This window comes from Bos javanicus, chromosome 5, assembly GCF_032452875.1.
Source record: "Bos javanicus breed banteng chromosome 5, ARS-OSU_banteng_1.0, whole genome shotgun sequence".
NCBI classification, from domain to species: Eukaryota; Metazoa; Chordata; class Mammalia; order Artiodactyla; family Bovidae; genus Bos; species Bos javanicus.
Window position 1 is genome coordinate 63,367,525 of NC_083872.1, and position 17,620 is coordinate 63,385,144.

Consider the following 17,620-nt stretch of genomic DNA (forward strand, 5'->3'; position numbering starts at 1 on the left):
AAAAAAAATTATTTCTTAGAGCAAATTTAGTTTCACAGTAAAGCTGGTTGAAAAGTACAGAGTTCTCATATACCCCACCGCCTCCACATATAAGCCTCCCCACTATCAACATCCTCCACCAGAGGGTACATTTGTTACAACTGATGAATGTTCATTATCACTAAAGTCCATAATTTCTGTTAGGATTCACTCTTGGTATTGTACATTCTATGAATTTTGATGAATGTATAATGGCATGTCCACCATTGTAGTATTATGCAGAACAGTTGCACTGCCCTAGAAGTCCCCTGTGTAAGTCCTGTTTAAGTGGTTAAGACTCTGTACTTCCACTGCAGGGGGCATAGATTAAATCACTGGTTAGGGAACTAAGGGTTCCACATGCTGTGTGGTATGGCCAAAAAGAGAGTCCTGTTTAATATTGTCTTTTCATCCATGGTCACATTAATGACTGTGGGGTAGTGTTTCCAAGCAGAGAGGTTTAATAGTGGGAAGGGTATGGGTGCACAAGGTTGGGAAACCAGATATCTGTTCCACTTCTGCCACCTGCTAGCAGTGTCATCCACAGTGACAACGCCTTTCTTCTCTCTCAGCCCTGGCTTCCGTACTTTTAAAGTGAGGCAGTTGGACCAGCTGGTCTCTGTGATTTGCCTTTAGTGGCTGTCCTCCGCAGTCTTGATTACACTGCTGTTTTATAGTGCAAAATTGTTAGTTCTGGAAAATTTCAAGTTAGTACATGTTGCTTTACGTAAGTCCACAGGTATGCTTTTACTGGTTAGCATGACCAATAGTGAACATGAATAGTTGATCCAGTCACATGAGCAAGGCAGAATGCTGGGCATTGCCATGGATACAGAAGTGACCATTACATTTATAATTCTCAGAATCTTGATGTACCTCAGGCCTTTTCAAAAGTTGTTCATGTACATGGTCTCTTGCCTTAGCTGTGATATATATAGGTAAAGCATCATCATCTCCATTTGGTAACAGAATATAAATATTATTATAATCTTAGCCAGTTCAACAATTGGGAGGAGAAAGGAAGGACTTGGTCCGAGTACCTCCTGCAGTTGAATGTTCAGTATTTATTTGGCAAATACATGTATAGACTTTTTAAAACAAATTATTTTTTTATTTTTGGCTGTGCTAGGTCTTTGTTGTTGCACAGGCTTTTCTCTAGTTGTGGTGAGCAGGGCCTGCTGTCTAATTGCAACGCATGGGCTTCTCATTGCTGTGGTTTCTCTTGCTGCGGAGCACCAGCTGTATGACACGTGGGCTCAGTAGTTGTGGCTCCTGTGCTCCAGAGCACAGGCTCAAGAGTTGTGGCTTCGTTGCTCTGAGGCATGTGGGGTCTTCCTGTATCAGGGATCTAACCTGTGTCTTTTGCATTGGCAGTCAGATTCTTTACCATTGAGCCACCAGGGAATCCCAAATAAAAAAATTTGGTCATGGGCTCTTGAATCACTCCTGGTGAAAGGATTCAGTAGAGAGAACCTATTCTGTTCTTCAGCTCATATTATGAGTAGTCAAGACTACTTGACTACATAGAGGATTGTTCTTGCCATTCTACTGAGGACATGCAGACAGAATTCAGTCCAGGTGTCGCTGTAATGGGCTCTAGGTAGCCTGTGTCTGCAGTTTTGAGTAGGCTGTGTGTTTCTCCATTTTGCCTTACAAGGGGGTTAGTTAGGTGTGGGGTTGCTGTGAGGCACTCACCAGGGCTAATCATGAAAGGCAGACTGGGTTGATGATACTGTATTTAGCATTAAACTATCTATAGACATCTTTCCTGGCATTAGCTTAAATTTGGGAGTAGGAGGGGCAGGGGCGAAGGATCCTGTTGGCACTGCAGATTGTCTCACACTGTAATTACCAGCCTAATAAGAATTTTGTTTTTCTCTGCACAGTGGTGGAATGTTGTCACTGGGGAATCCTCACAGACCTTCTACACAAACGGAACCAATCTTAAGAAAATACACGTGTCCCCTGACTTCAAAACATATGTGACTGTTGATAATCTTGGTATTTTATATATTCTAAAGATTTTAGAGTAAAATAGTTAAGTGGTGATGTAAGTTGACCTCTTTTAATTTTGAATTGGAAAAAAATCCTAATGAAACTCTGTACTTTAACTTTTATAAAGCTGTGAATTGTTTTGTAGTATTGCATTCATTACAAAAGTGTTTGTGGTTGGATGAATAATATTAATGTAATTTTTCCCGAATGGACATGCCTTTAATCTTGTTTTTCATAATCACCATCATTTTTTAACAGTTCATCCTTAAGATGCAAATGAAAATGTAAATATGTACCTAGTTATACCATTGGTAAAATTCTCCCTTGCTACATTCAAATTGGTTGACATAATAATGAAAATAATTGGAAGGAAATATATATATTTTAATACTATCATTGGTGCAGGCCATGCCTCAGGGTGGTGGTAGCCTGCTTTCTGAACCACACCCCAAGGGGGTATATACTTCTCCCAAATATAATCTCTGAGCCTATTTGCACACCTTAAAATTTGCTTTCAAAATATTGTGTCTATGTGCACAGTTTGCAAAATTTTCTTTAATTCACTTGATAAGTGAGTCTTAGGTTTCAAAGTTCTCTCTGTGAAGCAAATGTTATGCATGCTGTAGAGAGTAGATTTTGTCGGTCTTCCTTTTTTCCTTAGCTTGTGGCAGCCCCAGGCTGGACCTGGACTCTGTCAGTCTCTGGACGCCTCTCCTGCTCTGTCTGATTTTTTATGTACCAGACTTCCTGCTTGACTGAACTTAACCTTTCTTAATCCTCACTTTCTCTCTTTTCTTAAAAGTAATTGTTCCATATTTAAATGTTAGTAAATTGGAATAATTGAGGAGGAGCTAATTTTAATCATAAGTTTTAACAACAGACTTCTTCTAAGATATAGAAAATAGTTAATAATAATTTTCTTCTGAATTCCATTTATTTTTAGATGAATGGCATTGCCAGTGCTGTTCTCTTAGGGAATTTCAAGAGAATTCTCTGGTTTTCTACACCATACTGGAAGAGTCATTGTGACTGGAAGATGTCACCTTTAACCTCCCAGCCAGTCTGTTTTCCTTCCCTTCTCTTCCTCCTCCTTTCTCTCCCTCGAAAGTTAATTAAAAAAAGAAATTAGAAAAGATAGTTTTTCTTTTTTTTTCTTTTATGTATTTTATTTTCATATAAATTAACATTCTAGAAAAATTAAAATAGAAACACTAAATACAGTATTGCACATAGCAATCTCTGTTAAATGCCCCATTATATCATTGAAGTTCATATACACATGGAGGGACTAAAGGAGACAGGACGATGGAAGCAGCTGCAGTGACTCATTTTTGTTCTGCTTTTCATTGGTCAGGTTTTCATGCTTATTTTTGCTTTAATTCCAGAGTCATGTCTTGATTTTATTTTATAGAGTGATTTTCCCTTTTTCTGCCTACACACCTCTTCAGTTTGTTTTACTCTTCTTGTAGAATAAGTTTGTTCTCTTTCTTCCAAAAGTCTTTAAAGTCAGAGCTGAATTCATGCCAGATACTGAAGAAAATGTTTGGGGACACTTCCTTCTCTCCAATTTTTGGTCTCATGAAGAAATAGGCTGTAGTCTCCAAAAAACACTTATGAGTCTCTGTCAGTGAGTTCTCCTCTGCTTCTTGGTCAATTTTTGCTTGAATGAGAAATTGTTCCATATTATCTTTGAAAGGCTAAATGTGCTCTTTTGAGGACACTTAGTAAACTTTCCCTGCTTCAACTTCACAGGCTCTCAGGTCTTTCTTGAGTTTTCTGAGGTCTTTTTTGAAAATCTTCACACTTCATCTGCGAGGCCTGAAAGAGGTCCTGGGATTCGGGCAGTGGAAACACACACTGTTCTTTCCCAGCGTCCTCATCAAAATTGCAAATATAATATGACACGATATGTGACAACAGGCTTCTGCTATTGTCATTGCTTTTAACATCTTTCAGCTTTGGGAGAATATCTAATTCAAAACCGTCTGCCTGTCCCCGAGTTTTATTTCCACCATTTATGTAGTTGCCAAAGCCAAGAACCGAACCCAAAACCTGCATAACCCTTGAGCCATGTTTTAATGTCTCACACAACTTCTGTAGCAGCTCCAGTTTGCACCGAATTGTGCAAATGGTTTCTGAAAATGTGGACTGAAACAGGATGCAAAAGACTCACTCTGAAAGTTGGGGATTAGTGACAGTTCATAAAGGAACTGCTCAGGTTTGTCCAGAGACTTGGCGTTTTCCTTGTCTTTGGAGGACTGAATATGCTTTTCAGTTTTTTCCAGTTCAACTGACTGTGCATATCTATTCTCATAGAGAGCTTGAAGGGTCTTTAGGTCAACCACAGAATTGTCCAAGTTCACCACAGCATGTTGTATATCTTTCATATCTAAGTGAAGGCTAGACATCGATATTCCAACTGCTTTGAGACCTTTTGTTGCTTAGTAACTTGACAACTTAGCCATGGTCTTTGTGATGGTGCCAGAAATGGGTTTCTTCCTTTCCTTGACAGTATATTTAGAAAACAATTCCTCAAATTCATGCCAGATACTGAAGAAAACATTTGGGGACACTTCTTCTCTCCAGTTTTTGGTCTCATGAAGAAATAGGCTGTAGTCTCCAAAAAGCACTTATGAGTCTCTGTCAGTGAGTTCTTCTCTGCTTCTTGGTCAATTTTAGCTTGAATAAGAAATTGTTCCATGTTATTTTTGAAAGGCTAAATGTGCTCTTTTGAGGACACTTGGTAAACTTTCCCCGCTTCAACTTCACAGGCTCTCAGGTCTTTCTTGAGTTTTCTGAGGTCTTTTGGATGGCTTTTGGGTGAATCTATGGATGGCTCTTCAATTTTTTCCCAAATAAGTGAAGTACAGGCGTCTCTGGCCTGTCTGTGACTGTCAGACCAGGGAAGGAATGCAGGCGGTGGAGGCTGGAGGGATGGCTGTCCATCAAGCTGAACTGATACTCGCTTTGGAGACACGACCAAAGAGATTTCTGAGCAGAACTTGGTCTGAGGTCCTGAAGGCAAGGGCAGCTCCACTGATTCTCCATGTGCGGTCAAGGGTGGGGGCCCACTGGTGGGGCCTCCCCAGGAGGAAGCGCCAGCACACCACCCTCTTCCATCGAGGATGTCCGGATGGACCTGGCCTGTACAGTCCTTTCATATCCGACGTCATTTTCACCCAACCTGAGGGCTTCCAGACCCGCCTCTAGGGCGAGGTATTGCTTCTCCAGCTTAGCTATCCTGGTCTTCAGATCCTCAATGGTCTGCTCCAGCTACTGGATGACAGTGGCCTGACCCTCAGACTTCATGTCACACACTTCCTGTGTCAGCATCCTTAGGCCTGTGTTCTTCATCAGGAGGTTTAGATGGTGGCCAAGCAGCTGGGACTGTCTTGGGAAACTGCCCTTCAATATAATCCAGTGAGTGTGTGGGGTGACTAACTGCAGCCCAGGTGTAAAGTTGATCTTGTCAGTGCAGAGGTCAAAGTATCCTAATGCACAGCAAATGTGGACACTGCCAGCACTCAAAGATAGTTTTTGACAGGGAAAAGCATATCAGTAATATCAGTAACTAGCTTTTTTGACCTCCTGATTAGGAATTTTATTTGCAGCTTAAATCCAAACATTTTCCCTGAAATATATTGTTAAGTGTTAGTAATAGATGTGGTTCTTACATAAAAAGACAAAATTCAAAAATTTTTGTTGCTGCAACAAGAACTAAATCAAGTGAATATCAGCTTTAATAGTAGGCAAGCATTGAGCCAGTTTCTGTTGTTGGTGCATATTAGTAGATGTGGGGCGGGTAGGGGGATAGACCACTCCAGATGTATTTTAGATTAGATGTTCCTATTTAGCACTTGAGGGAACCGTAAGTAGAGTGAATAAAATACTTTGATTAGATTTGTTTTTGTTTTTTTTGTTTTATGGTGGGTTGAGGAACTGATTATGGACTTACTGTGACATAAGCAAATGTGATGTGAAAATCTCAATTTCATAAAAGAAAATTTCTGTAGTGGCATGTTCTTTGTAGAGTACCCAAATCATAATTTGATTTACATACAGTGTTTAGGAACTCTCTGTTTATAGCTCAGAGTATAAGTTATAACTTTTGGAATTAAGTCACTTGACTATGAAAGTATAGCAACAGATATGCCTTTAAAAATGCCTTGATTGGCCCTTATCTTACAAATAAAAAGAAAAATAACAAGAAAGACCAGGTAACATGAGGGAAGAAGAAGAGCCTTTCAAGGCAGCTTAAGTGGCCAGTCAAGGGGAGGGTTTTGTTTTTACTTTTGGATGAGCATTTTTCAAACATTTCTCCTTGCTTGATTATTACTGTTTTTTAATTGGAAATACATTGTATTTTGTGTGTGTGTGTGTGTGTGTGTTTTTTTTTACATTGGGTATGTTTTGAAAACTGTTTTGTATTTGTGATATGCTTACATGATTTTTTTGCCTTGGTATACATTTTAATACATGAATTAAAAATTTTATAATAAAATTCCTAAAATATTTTTGAAAAGCATTTTCAGATTATTTCAGACTCCTTGCTTGTTCTTTTTTGATCAGAAAACACATATGGGAGATTCTTCAAATTAAAGCCATCAGCCTCTATGCCTTATTGGGTGTAATGCAGTTCTATTGAAATTTTCTGTCTCTTCAGTTTGTCTCTGATGCCCAGTGTGGCCAGCACGGAGAAGATCCTGTAAAGAAGAGAATTCATTCATTCCTTCTTTCATTCAGTATATATTTATTGAGATCTGCCCTGTGCTTCACAATTTTGTTAGTATTGGGGATATAACAGTGAGCCAAGTAGAGTCCTTGCCGTCTTGCAGTTGGGGGCTCAGGAGACACAGACAAAAAGTCAAATTTAGTGATTAGCTTGTATGTGAGTAGGGAGAAGGAGGGTTGCAGTTACAGGGGGGCTGCTCATTCAGGGGGTGGCACTTGAGACCTCAAAGGTGAGGTAGTGAGTCAGGCAGGTGTCTGGAGAGTGTCCCCAAGTGAGGATACAGCAAGTACGAAGGCTTGACATTGGGATGGCTTGGTCTGCTCCAGCAAAGGCAAGGGAGCCACTGTGGCCAGAGAAGACAGAGCTAGGAGCACAGTAGGAGATGCAGCCAGCTCTTCAGGGGGTCTCCCAGGCCAGGGCGAGGACGTCTCGCCTGAGACAGGAGCCAGCACAGGACTGTGAACAGTGGAGGCATTCGACATAAACGTGGCAGTTGAGAATCAAAAAAGCAGGGAGGGAATTGGGGAGACCACTGAGAAGCTTTTACAATAATTTGGGCAAAATGAAGGCGGCCAGACTGGGGTGGCAGCAGTAGAGGCTGTGACAAGCTGAATTCTGGATACATTTTAAAGGTAAGTGTTAATAAGAGTTGCTGATGGAGCAGATAAAGGTTTGAGAGGGACAAGTCAAGAACAATACCAACGTGTTGGCCTCTGACTTGAGCAACTGGAAGAATATAGTTGCCATTTGACTGAGATGAGAAGGCAGAGAAAGGAGCTGACTTTCGGACAAAGTAAGTTCGAGGTGAGTGTTAGGCAGCCAAGTGATGTTGAGTAAGTGATTGAAGAAAAGGGTCTGGAGGGAATTCCTGGTGGTCTAGCTTTCACTGCTGTGAGCCCTAGTTGGTGAACTAGGGCTTTGATCCTAACTGCTGAACTAAGATCCCTCGGGCTGCACTCCATCCTCCTCCCCCATCCCTACCCCCCACTGAAAAAAAAGGTCTAGAGTTCATGAGGGGAAGTCTCTGATGGAGATAAAAAGCTGAGAGTCATCAGCCAATTGATGGTATTTAAAACCATGGGATGAGATTCAATGAAATGGATGTAGATAAGACAGAAGAAAGCCCTGTTTTGAGCTCGGCACAGTCTGGAGGTTGGTGAGCTGAGGGACCAGCATACGAGACGGAGAAGGACCAGCAGAGACTAACAATTGCAACCTAGTGTGGTAAGTGCAGTGGGCATGGGGTCCTTCACTCTCTGTGCTCTCGGGTAAGATTGCTTTATTGGTTCATTCAGCCACCTGTCTCATCCTCTATGCCTTGAGTATCTACTGTGCCTTGTACTGTTTTAAGCAGCAGTGAAGGCAACAAACACATTTTAGTTTTTGGGGAAAATTGGGGAAATGAGAGAATAAAATACCAGCAGTTGTCTCATCTGTAGAAGTTCCTCCTCAGGATTGTTGTAAGGATCTAATAAGAATGTTCATGAAGTACTTAGTGTATCAGTGCTTGGACCAAGAAAGTGCTCACTGCACATTCCTTGATGTTATTTGGGTCTCTTCAGCTTTCATGTGGCAGCAGGCACTTCCCTAGTTGTGCTCTCTCCTAGCAGTCCTGCCTCTCAGTGATCTTTCCAGACTGCTCATCTTATCGTGTCACTTCTCTTTAAAACCCTGGACCTGCTGTGTTCTCTTGCTTCTGTAGCTTTTGTAGCTGTTCTCACTTCTACACTGCCCCTCCCCAACCTGGTTTTTGTTCCTAATTCCTCCTTGTCTTTTTCCTTGAGATAACCCTTATGCTGAAGGCTCCCCTGTCCTCTTGTAGCCCCCTCTTTTCTCTGTCATGGATTTTATTGCCCTGTACTGTTTGCTTAGTGGAGCCCCCATTAGATCACAAACTCCACAAAAGCCAGGTCTGCCAGGTGTTTCATTCCAGTCTGCTGTAAGCCCAGCTTCAGTTGGTGCCTGAGCACCTCTTTGCTGAGTGATTGGAATTCTCGGATACCCTCATGCCCATAGTGCGTTCTTTGTTCTCGGATACCCTCATGCCCATAGTGCGTTCTTTGTTCTCCCTCTGCACTAGGATGTCACAAGGCTGTCAAGATGTATCACATCACCAGCATTTTCTTTATCTTCCTGTTTTAATTTGGCACTTTATTGTGAAGCATTGTTAGGCAAAAGTAAAATTTTACTTCGATAAAAAAGATTTGCTTCCAGATTATATAAAATGAATAAACATATCCCTGGAGTGTTTCAGTTGCCAAGTATGGTGATCTATTCAACATATGTTCTGTGTTGTTATTATAATTTACTTCCCAACTTTTAGAGAAGGAGAAATGGTTTTCTAAGAACTCTTAGTCTCTGAAGATGGTCACTTGAATGGATTCCCTTGCTTGTAACCCCTGTCCTTCAGACTATAGATATGAAAGTGAAAGTGTTAGTCGTTGAGTCATGTCTGACTCTTTGTGACTCCATGGACTGTGGCCTGCTGGGCTCCTCTGTCCATGGAATTCTCTGGGCAAGAATATTGGAGTGGGTTCATTCCCTTCTTCAGGGATCTTCCCAGTCCGGGGATCAAACCTGGGTCTCCTGCATTGCAGGCAGATTCTTTACTATGTGAGCTACCAGGGAAGCCCAAGACTACAGGGCAGGAGCAGAAGAATTTGTGTCACACATGGGGCTCGTTAGAGACCAGCCCTTTGAAGTCACTTGACATCAGCAGGGTCTTACTGCTGAGTCAGATGACATTGTGACTAGAACAAGACTTGGGACATCTTCGTTTCAGTTATGATTCAGGAAAATGAGTCGCTCATGTTCATTGTAAATTCATTTTGACGTCAGGCCCTCAGAACTACTTAACCACATGGAAGTGAAAGAAAATTTCTCTGTAATTTCTCATCACCAGGACTAGAATGAGTATCTTGAGAGAGCATTCTATACCTGAGTTTGGGTTTGGTGTTTCTGAGCATCTGATTGACCAGGAAACATCCTGTGGGTGAGTGCAACCTCATGGACTATAGCCTGCCAGACTCCTCTGTCCATGGAATTCTCCAGGCAAGAATACTGGAGTGGGTTTCCATTCCCTTCTCTAGGGGAGTTTCTTGACCCAGGGATCGAACCCAGGTCTCCTGCATTGCAGGCAGATACTTTACTATTTGAGCCACCAGGGAAGTTCCCTATCTTCACAGTAGTTGAGTGCCTTTGCAGACGCTACAGTCCTAGTATAAAGGGGAAGAACTACATCCCCCAGAAGTTAAGGCCAGGGACGGAATCTAAACCTGATTTTCTTGTCTTTATGGAAATACCCAGACTCACTAAGCTACACATTGAGTGTTTCAGCTGGGAGTGGATCCTCTTGGGTTCATGGGAGATGAAACGCAGGCTAGGGTCAGTGTGCAGTTCAGCAGCTGGGGAAGACTTAGGAGGTCTGTATTTCTCATTTCTGATTTATTTGCTGCACTCTATCAAATGACTCTCTGAGACATAAATCCTTTCTAGGAGGAAGGAAAAAGGAGCTACTGTTGTTTTTTAGGGCCCTTTATGTGTCAGGCCCCATGCTGGCATTTTTCACACATTATTTAATTAAATCCTAACAACAAGGCTGTAAGGTGTTACATGTTTTCTAGATGTGGAAACAGGTGCAGAGAGGTCAAGTCACCAGAGCCCACAACCAAGGGGTAGAGCTGTGGTCTTGGTCAGTCATCAGCCTCCTCCACAGCCCCTGGGCTAGAGGATCCAGGAGCAGCATTTCAGCTCTGCACTTCATTCATTGTTCATTTCACTCATTCACTCAGAGGTTGTGCATGACTGGTCTTGAGTCCTGAGCTCCCACAGATGATATCGGAGGTAGTCCCTACTCCTGAAGAGCTTCCCCCTCTGCCCCTTTGCTATCCTGGCAATCCATCCCTGTGCCTATAGGGATGGCTCTTTGAAAAAGCATCAGGGGCTGTTCTGATGAGGCCGAAGGAACAGCAGAGGTTGGGAGGTGGGGAGTGGCTTTGGATTTGCCAGCACTTGGCAAGATAGGTGGTGGCCCCACTGTGACCTGCTCCGTGGAGAAACCTGATTCTACTTTGAAGTTTTTAGGGGGTTCATTTCAAATTAGCAGCAGCCCTAGGGTTAGTGGACACTTAGGTTTCTTCTGCCATCTTGATTTCGTTTGTTTCTTTTTCCTTTCATTTGAAAAGGTGTCAACTCTCAGAGCCTCAGTTTCCTCCTTTGTCACTAGGGACGACAGCATTTAAGTGACAGGTTTTTGTGAGGTTTGAAAAATATGTCAGACATCTGACACAGGTCTCAGCAGTGTTAGTCATCTTTTGTCCCGGTTGCCACCCCTCTTGCTTTGCTGCCCACACTTCCTTGGTTTGCAGACTGGGATTGTGTGGCTTTTGCTCTGTAGAGCATGCCTCTCTCCAGATATCTCTCCCTCCTGGTGGATCTGTCCTCGTGGCTGTTAGCTCCCAGAGACAGACCTTGCTCAGCAGGAAAGCTGTTCCAGACTTTCTGGGATATTCCTGCACACATCAAGTGGTGGAGGATTGGGATTGAGATTGGAAAAAAGACCTTGATCCAGTGGCTTTGCTTTGACCTGTTAAATGGATCCAAGTTCAGATCCTGGCTGTCCTACCGTCCCAGCTGTGTGGGCTTCAGCAAATTGTTTAATCTTCTCAAGGCACTACTTCCAAGGGAGCCTCAGATGTGGGGAACTTCTCTGTGGGCTGCCCAGCTTCTCAGGGGATCTGGAGGACCTGGTCTACAGGAGTGAAACTTACCATCAGTCAGTTCAGTTCAGTCACTCAGTCATGTCCGACTCTTTGTGACCCCATGAGTTGCAGCACGCCAGGTCTCCCTGTCCATCACCAACTCCCAGAGTTCACTCAAACTCACGTCCATAAAATTGGTGATGCCATCCAGCCATCTCATCTTCTGTCGTCCCCTTCTCCTGCCCCCAGTCCCTCCCAGCATCAGGGTCTTTTCCAGTGAGTCAACTGAACACCCAGGACTGATCTCCTTTAGAATGGACTGGTTGCAGAAACTTATACTTTGCTGTATAAAACCTCAAACCCAGGTCTCACTCCAGACCTTGTTAACTCAAAATCCCCAGAGATGGGACCCAGGCATCCATATTTTTGAAAGTTCCCCCAGGTGACTCTAGAGTACAGCCGTGGTTGAGAGCTTGTACCCTCAGCTCTCGCCCTGGATGGCCTACCAACCCGTTGCCAGTCTCACTCTTGAGCTACAGCTGGCTGTGCCTGTGATGTCTGCTTCTGCAGCGTGCTCTCTACACATGCTCTGTCGTGACTCTCTCAGGAATGGAATGTCCTCAGCAGCACAGACGTTTGGTGTGCATATTAACACAGCTCAGGGGGATGTTTCCTGCTTGGATTTGATGGCTAGCTTACAGAACGACTCTGCCAAGGCTGAATTATTGTCATTTCCTCCTCCAGTCACTGATTTCTCTATCTAGGTATTTCACCTGTGTCTGCTTCTTTCACCTTTTACCTAGCACTGTGACATTACCATTGTGGTAGATACTGTCAGTGGCCACCCTAATATTCAGTATCTCCCTTTTCCTAACAACTCCTGTATTCTTGCCAGCTTCAGTGTGCTCAGCTAAAATCTACAATAGATATATTTTCTAACTGCTTATCTTGGGGTGGTGGATTAAGCAGAGATGTTAGCAGATGTTAGCAGAACTTGTAGGGTGAAACTTCCAGGAAAGCTCCTGAAAGATTGCCTTACTCAGTTGTGAGGCAGGAGCCCTTTGGTCCTTACCATCTTTTTTTTCTGTCTGAAATGTGGATATGCTGAATGATGCTCCAGCAGCTATTGTGCTTATGAGGTGACTTTGCAGATGGATGCCCCTAGCTAAGGATGGCAGAATAGAAATACAGAAGGAACTTGGGATTTTGATGATAATTGTGGAGCTGCTATTCCAGCCCTGTACTATTTATCTCTGAAGTTCATATTACATGAGAAGAAATTCAACCCCTCCCTTTGTTAAAAAAAGTTATTTATTTGGTTGCCTTAGGTCTTAGTTGTGGCTTAGTTGCTCTGAGGTATGTGGGATCCTAGTTCCCTGACAAAGGGTTGAACCTGCATACCCTGCATTGCAAGGTGGATTCTTAACTACTGGATCCCTGGGAAGTCTCCCCTCCCTTGTTTTAAGAGAGTCTTATTTCTGGTCTTTGATACTAGTCCCCGAATTTAGTTCTCGATACTGCCTGACTCAACACTAGCATATTGGGCTTTTTGGTTTTTGTTTTTATCTCAGAAAACTGTATTTTTAAGGAGTGGAGAGAAATCAGCCTGTCAAAGGTCAGAAAACAGCTTCTTGTATGTGTGAGATAAGTTGTCTCAGTTGTGTCTGACTCTGCAATCCTATGAACTGTAGCCCACCAGGCTCCTCTGTACCTGGGGATCCTCCAAGCAAGAATACTGGAGTGGGCTGCCATGCTCTCCTCCAGGGGATCTTCCTGACCCAGGGATCGAACCTCAGTCCCTTATGGCTCCTGTGTTAGCAGGCAGGTTCTTTACCCCTAGTGTTGCCTGGGAAGCCCTGATATTGCTTCTTACTTGGGGGCATCTCAGCTTCCCTGATCACCTGTCTTACTGACAGGAGGCAACAAGGAGGAGAACTGCAGACCTCCCAGGGAGCAGCTTTTGGGCATTTGATTGAGGCACCGAGACATCCAGAGGACAACTGAGTATTGACTATGGATAGCTTTGAATGGCTTTTCTTTTTTAAAGATTTATGTGTTTTTATTTATTTTTGGCTGCACTAGATCTCCGTTGCTGTGCAGGATTTTCACTAGTTGCAGTGCATGGACTTCTCATTGGGTAGCTTCTCTTGTTGCCAAGCGTGGGCTCTAAGTGCACAGGCTGCAGTAGTTGTGTGCTGTAGAGCGCTAGATCAGTTGCTCTGCTGCATGTGGGATCTTCCTGGACCAGGGCTCGAACCCGTGTCCTCTGCATTGGCAGGCAGATTCTTAACCACTAGACCACCAGAGAAGCACCTGAATGGCTTTTATTACTGTGTTGTGAACTGACTTTGATTCTTAAGAGTGGCTCCATGTCGGTTCACTCTTAATCTCAGTACTGAGACATCACTCCAAGCTTTCCTAAATGGTAGGACTTGCAAGATGCATGTTAGTTAGTGCCTTTGGGCTTGTGAAGTAACAGCTCCTTGGAGACCTCAGTGGCTGCACTGCCACCTTCGGCTGGGGTAACCCTCCTGGAGCCGTCAAATAGAGAATCTCTATTTCAATCTGGTGTGTGTAAGTCTTTACATCACCAGTCATTAATCATGCTTGGAAAGTTAAAATGCCCATGCGGCTTTTACAAACATAGGTCTCCTGGGTTTTGGAGAGAAAAACAGAAACTGTTTGGATGATAATTTGTAGCTATGATTATTTATGAGTGACATACAGAGTACCCTGTGTTGAGCTGGGAATAATCATCTTTGCACTACCAACTCTAAGTGAAATGGAGCTGTGGTGAGTACAGAGTGAGCTTTTGGTCAGAGGATTGACTTGAGATGAAGACAGGAAGCAGTTAAGTGGAACTGGCATTTCCCAGGTCAGCACCAAAGTCTTTGGGTTAATTCCACTGCAAAAATAAGTCCTGGCTCTTGAGTACTAAATGGAATCTCACAGGATGCAGAATGGTGATTGGGCAGTAGACCTAATGAAATTCCTTTTTCTGGGAAGCAGGACCCAGTTGCTGGGGCCAGCTGGATGGAGTGTGGAAGAGGCTGATGGAGCCTAGGTTCAGGAAGATTCTGTAGGCCTGTGATGGCTGGTTACCAAGTTTTAAGAAATGTGTTTATAACCGTCAGGTTGCTTAATTTTCATAGGAAACATACTTAGTGAATAGTTATATAAAAAGAGAACTGAAAAACTTAATGTCTTAAAAAAAAAGGGGGGGGGGCCTTCCATACAGACTTATGAACATGGTCATGGTATTCCAGTTCTGTGGAAAAAGAACTCTGGTGGCTAGCCCACTTATCAAACTTTTATTTCTTTTCAGAAATAGCTTAGGAGCAATGCTGCTTGGGGTCCAAGTATGAATTTTCACTGATTTCTGAGAATTTGGCCATGTGTTCTCCATCTAAGCCTGTCTTCTGCCCCATGATATCCAAGCATTATATGCACTAGCAATATTCCAAGTATTTCAGCAGAAAATCTGGTATGTCTTGAGAAAACTCACTTCCATGACTTATTAATGAACTAACTAGACATAATTTTCATTGGGTTCATTTACCCAAATTTATCATAGACTATTATTTAAGAAAAAAAATAAATAATGAAGTAAAAGAATTGAAGTCTTTTTTGGAATAATACCAACATTCAAATGTCTCCACCCCCCATGGATATTTCAGTTGCCAGTGTCTCAGATTCCCCCTTCAAGAAAATTAAGTGCAAATCCCTTTAATACACGGGCTCACTGTCTTCTGTTTGTGCCCCAGACTTTCCTCCCTCTGCCTGCCCTGTTGTGTGACTAGTGGTGCCTTGTGTAGACTAAATCAATGGGCACCTCGCCCTGTGGCTTCCAGTTGGTTCAGGTAATGCAGGGTGGAGGGTGGAGAGTGAGATCCGGGTATTTTTTCTTTTTTTTTTTTAAACTTGAGTATCATTCATTTACAACATTGCATTAGTTTCAGGTGTACAGCAAAGTGATTCAGTAGGTATATACACACACATAGATACACTTTTTCCATCACATAGGAGGTTATTGCAAGATACTGAATGTAGCTCCCTGTCCTTGTTGTTTATTTTCTATATAGTAGTGTATATCTGTTAATCCCATTATCCCTTTCCCTTTTGGTAACCATAAGTTTGCTATGTCTGTAAGTCTGTTTTGGTTTTGTAAATAAGCTCATATGTATCATTTTTTAGAGTTTACATATAAGCGATATCATAAGATGCTTGTCTTTGTCTGACTTCACTTAGTATGATAATCTCTGTGTTTATCCATGTTGTCACAGGGAATTCTCTGGTGGTCCAGTGTTAGCACTCTGTGCTTTCACTGCTGTGGGCCTGGGTTTGATCCCTGGTTGGGGAACTAACATTGCACAAGCCATGTGGTATGCCTCTCTCCACCTAAAAAGGAAAATAAAAAATCCATGTTGCTGCAAATGGCATTATTTCATTCTTTTTTTTTTGTAGCCAAGTAATATTCCAGTGTGTGTGTGTGTGTATCATATAATTTTTATCCATTCATCTGTGGATGAACATCTAGGTTGCTTCCATGTCTTAGCTATTGTAAATATTGCTGCTGTGAACATTGGGGTGCATGTATCTTTTTGAATTAGTTCTTATATTTCCCAATAAATGCCCAGGAGTGGGATTGCTGGATCATATGGTAACTTTTAGTTTTTTAGGGAACTTCCATGCTTTTTCCATAGTGACTGCACCAATTTACATTCCCATCAATGGTGTAGGAGGATTCTCTTTTCTCCACATCCTCTCCAGTAATTTATTATTTGTAGGCATTTTCATGATGGTCATTCTGACTGGTGTGAGACTATTCCTCATTGTAGTTTTGATTTGCGTTTCTCTAATAATTAGTGATGTTGAACTATTTTCATGTGCCTATTCCATCTATATCTTTTTTGAAGAAATGTTTATTTAGGCCATCTGCCCTTTTTTTTTTTTTTGGGATCAAGTTGTTTGTTTTTTGATATTGAGTTAGTCTTTTGTATATTTTGGAAATTAATTCCTTGTTACATCAATTTATATTTTGCATATATTTTCCCCCATTCCATGTTTTTTCTTTTAGCTTGTTTATGGTTTCGTTTGCTGTGCAAGAAAAAGAAAAAGAAATGCAAGAAGATAAAATGGTTGTCTGAGGAGGACTTACAAACAGCTATGAAAAGAAGAGAAGCGAAAGGCAAAGGAAAGATATACCCATTTGAATGCAGAGTTCCAAAGAATAGCAAGGAGAGATAAGACAGACTTCCTCAGTGATCAATGCAAAGAAATAGAGAAAAACAATAGAATAGGAAAGACTAGAGATCTCTTCAAGAAAATTAGAGATACCAAGGGAACATTTCATGCAAAAATGGGCACAATAAAGGACAGAAATGGTATGGACCTAACAGAAGCAGAAGATAGTAAGAAGAGGTGGCAAGAATACACAGAAGAATTACACAAAAAAGATCTTCATGACCCAGATAATCACAATGGTGTGATCACTCACCTAGAGCCAGACATCCTGGAATGTGAAGTCAAGTGGGCCTTAGGAAGCATCACTACAAACAAAGAAAGGTAGTGGAGGTGATAGAATTCCAGTTGAGCGATTTCAAATCCTAAAAGATGATGCTGTGAAAGTGCTGCACTCAGTATGCCAGCAAATTTGGAAAACTCAGCAGTGGTCACAGGACTGGAAAAGGTCAGTTTTTATTCCAATCCCAAAGAAAGGCAATGCCAAAGAATGTTCAAACTACTGCACAATTGCATTCATCTCACTTGCTGGCAAAGTAATGTTCAAAATCCTCCAAGCCAGGCTTTAACAGTATGTGAACCATGACCTTCCAGATGTTCAAGCTGGATTTAGAAAAGGCAGAGGAACCAGAGATCAAATTGCCAACATCTGTTGGATCATTGAAAAAATGAGAGAGTTCCAGAAAAACATCTGCTTTATTGACTATGCCAAAGCCTTTGACTGTGTGGATCACAATAAACTGGAAAATTCTTCAAGAGATGGGAATACCAGACCACCTGACCTGCCTCCTGAGAGATCTGTATGCAGGTCAAGAGGCAACAGTTGGAACTGGACATGGAACAACAGACTGGTTCTAAATCAGGAAAGGAGTACATCAAGGCTGTATATCGTCACCCTGTTATTTAACTTATATGCAGAGTACATCATGAGAAA

General features: G+C 42.2%; 1 protein-coding gene and 1 pseudogene across 5 annotated transcripts in view; one reads left to right on the plus strand and one right to left on the minus strand.

Annotated features, from left to right (window-relative positions):
* APAF1 (apoptotic peptidase activating factor 1) overlaps positions 1–6,538 on the plus strand; it is an 89,350-nt gene extending 82,812 nt beyond the window's left edge. For all 5 annotated transcript variants that reach the window (XM_061416992.1, XM_061416994.1, XM_061416993.1 and 2 more), the window contains one exon: positions 1,905–6,538. In XM_061416992.1, coding sequence (XP_061272976.1) covers positions 1,905–2,051 — 147 coding nt within the window. In that variant the 3' untranslated portion in view covers positions 2,052–6,538. The remainder of the gene's footprint in view (positions 1–1,904) is intronic.
* Positions 3,364–7,227, minus strand: LOC133248740 (formin-2-like; annotated as a pseudogene).
* Between the last annotated feature and the right edge of the window lie 10,393 nt (positions 7,228–17,620).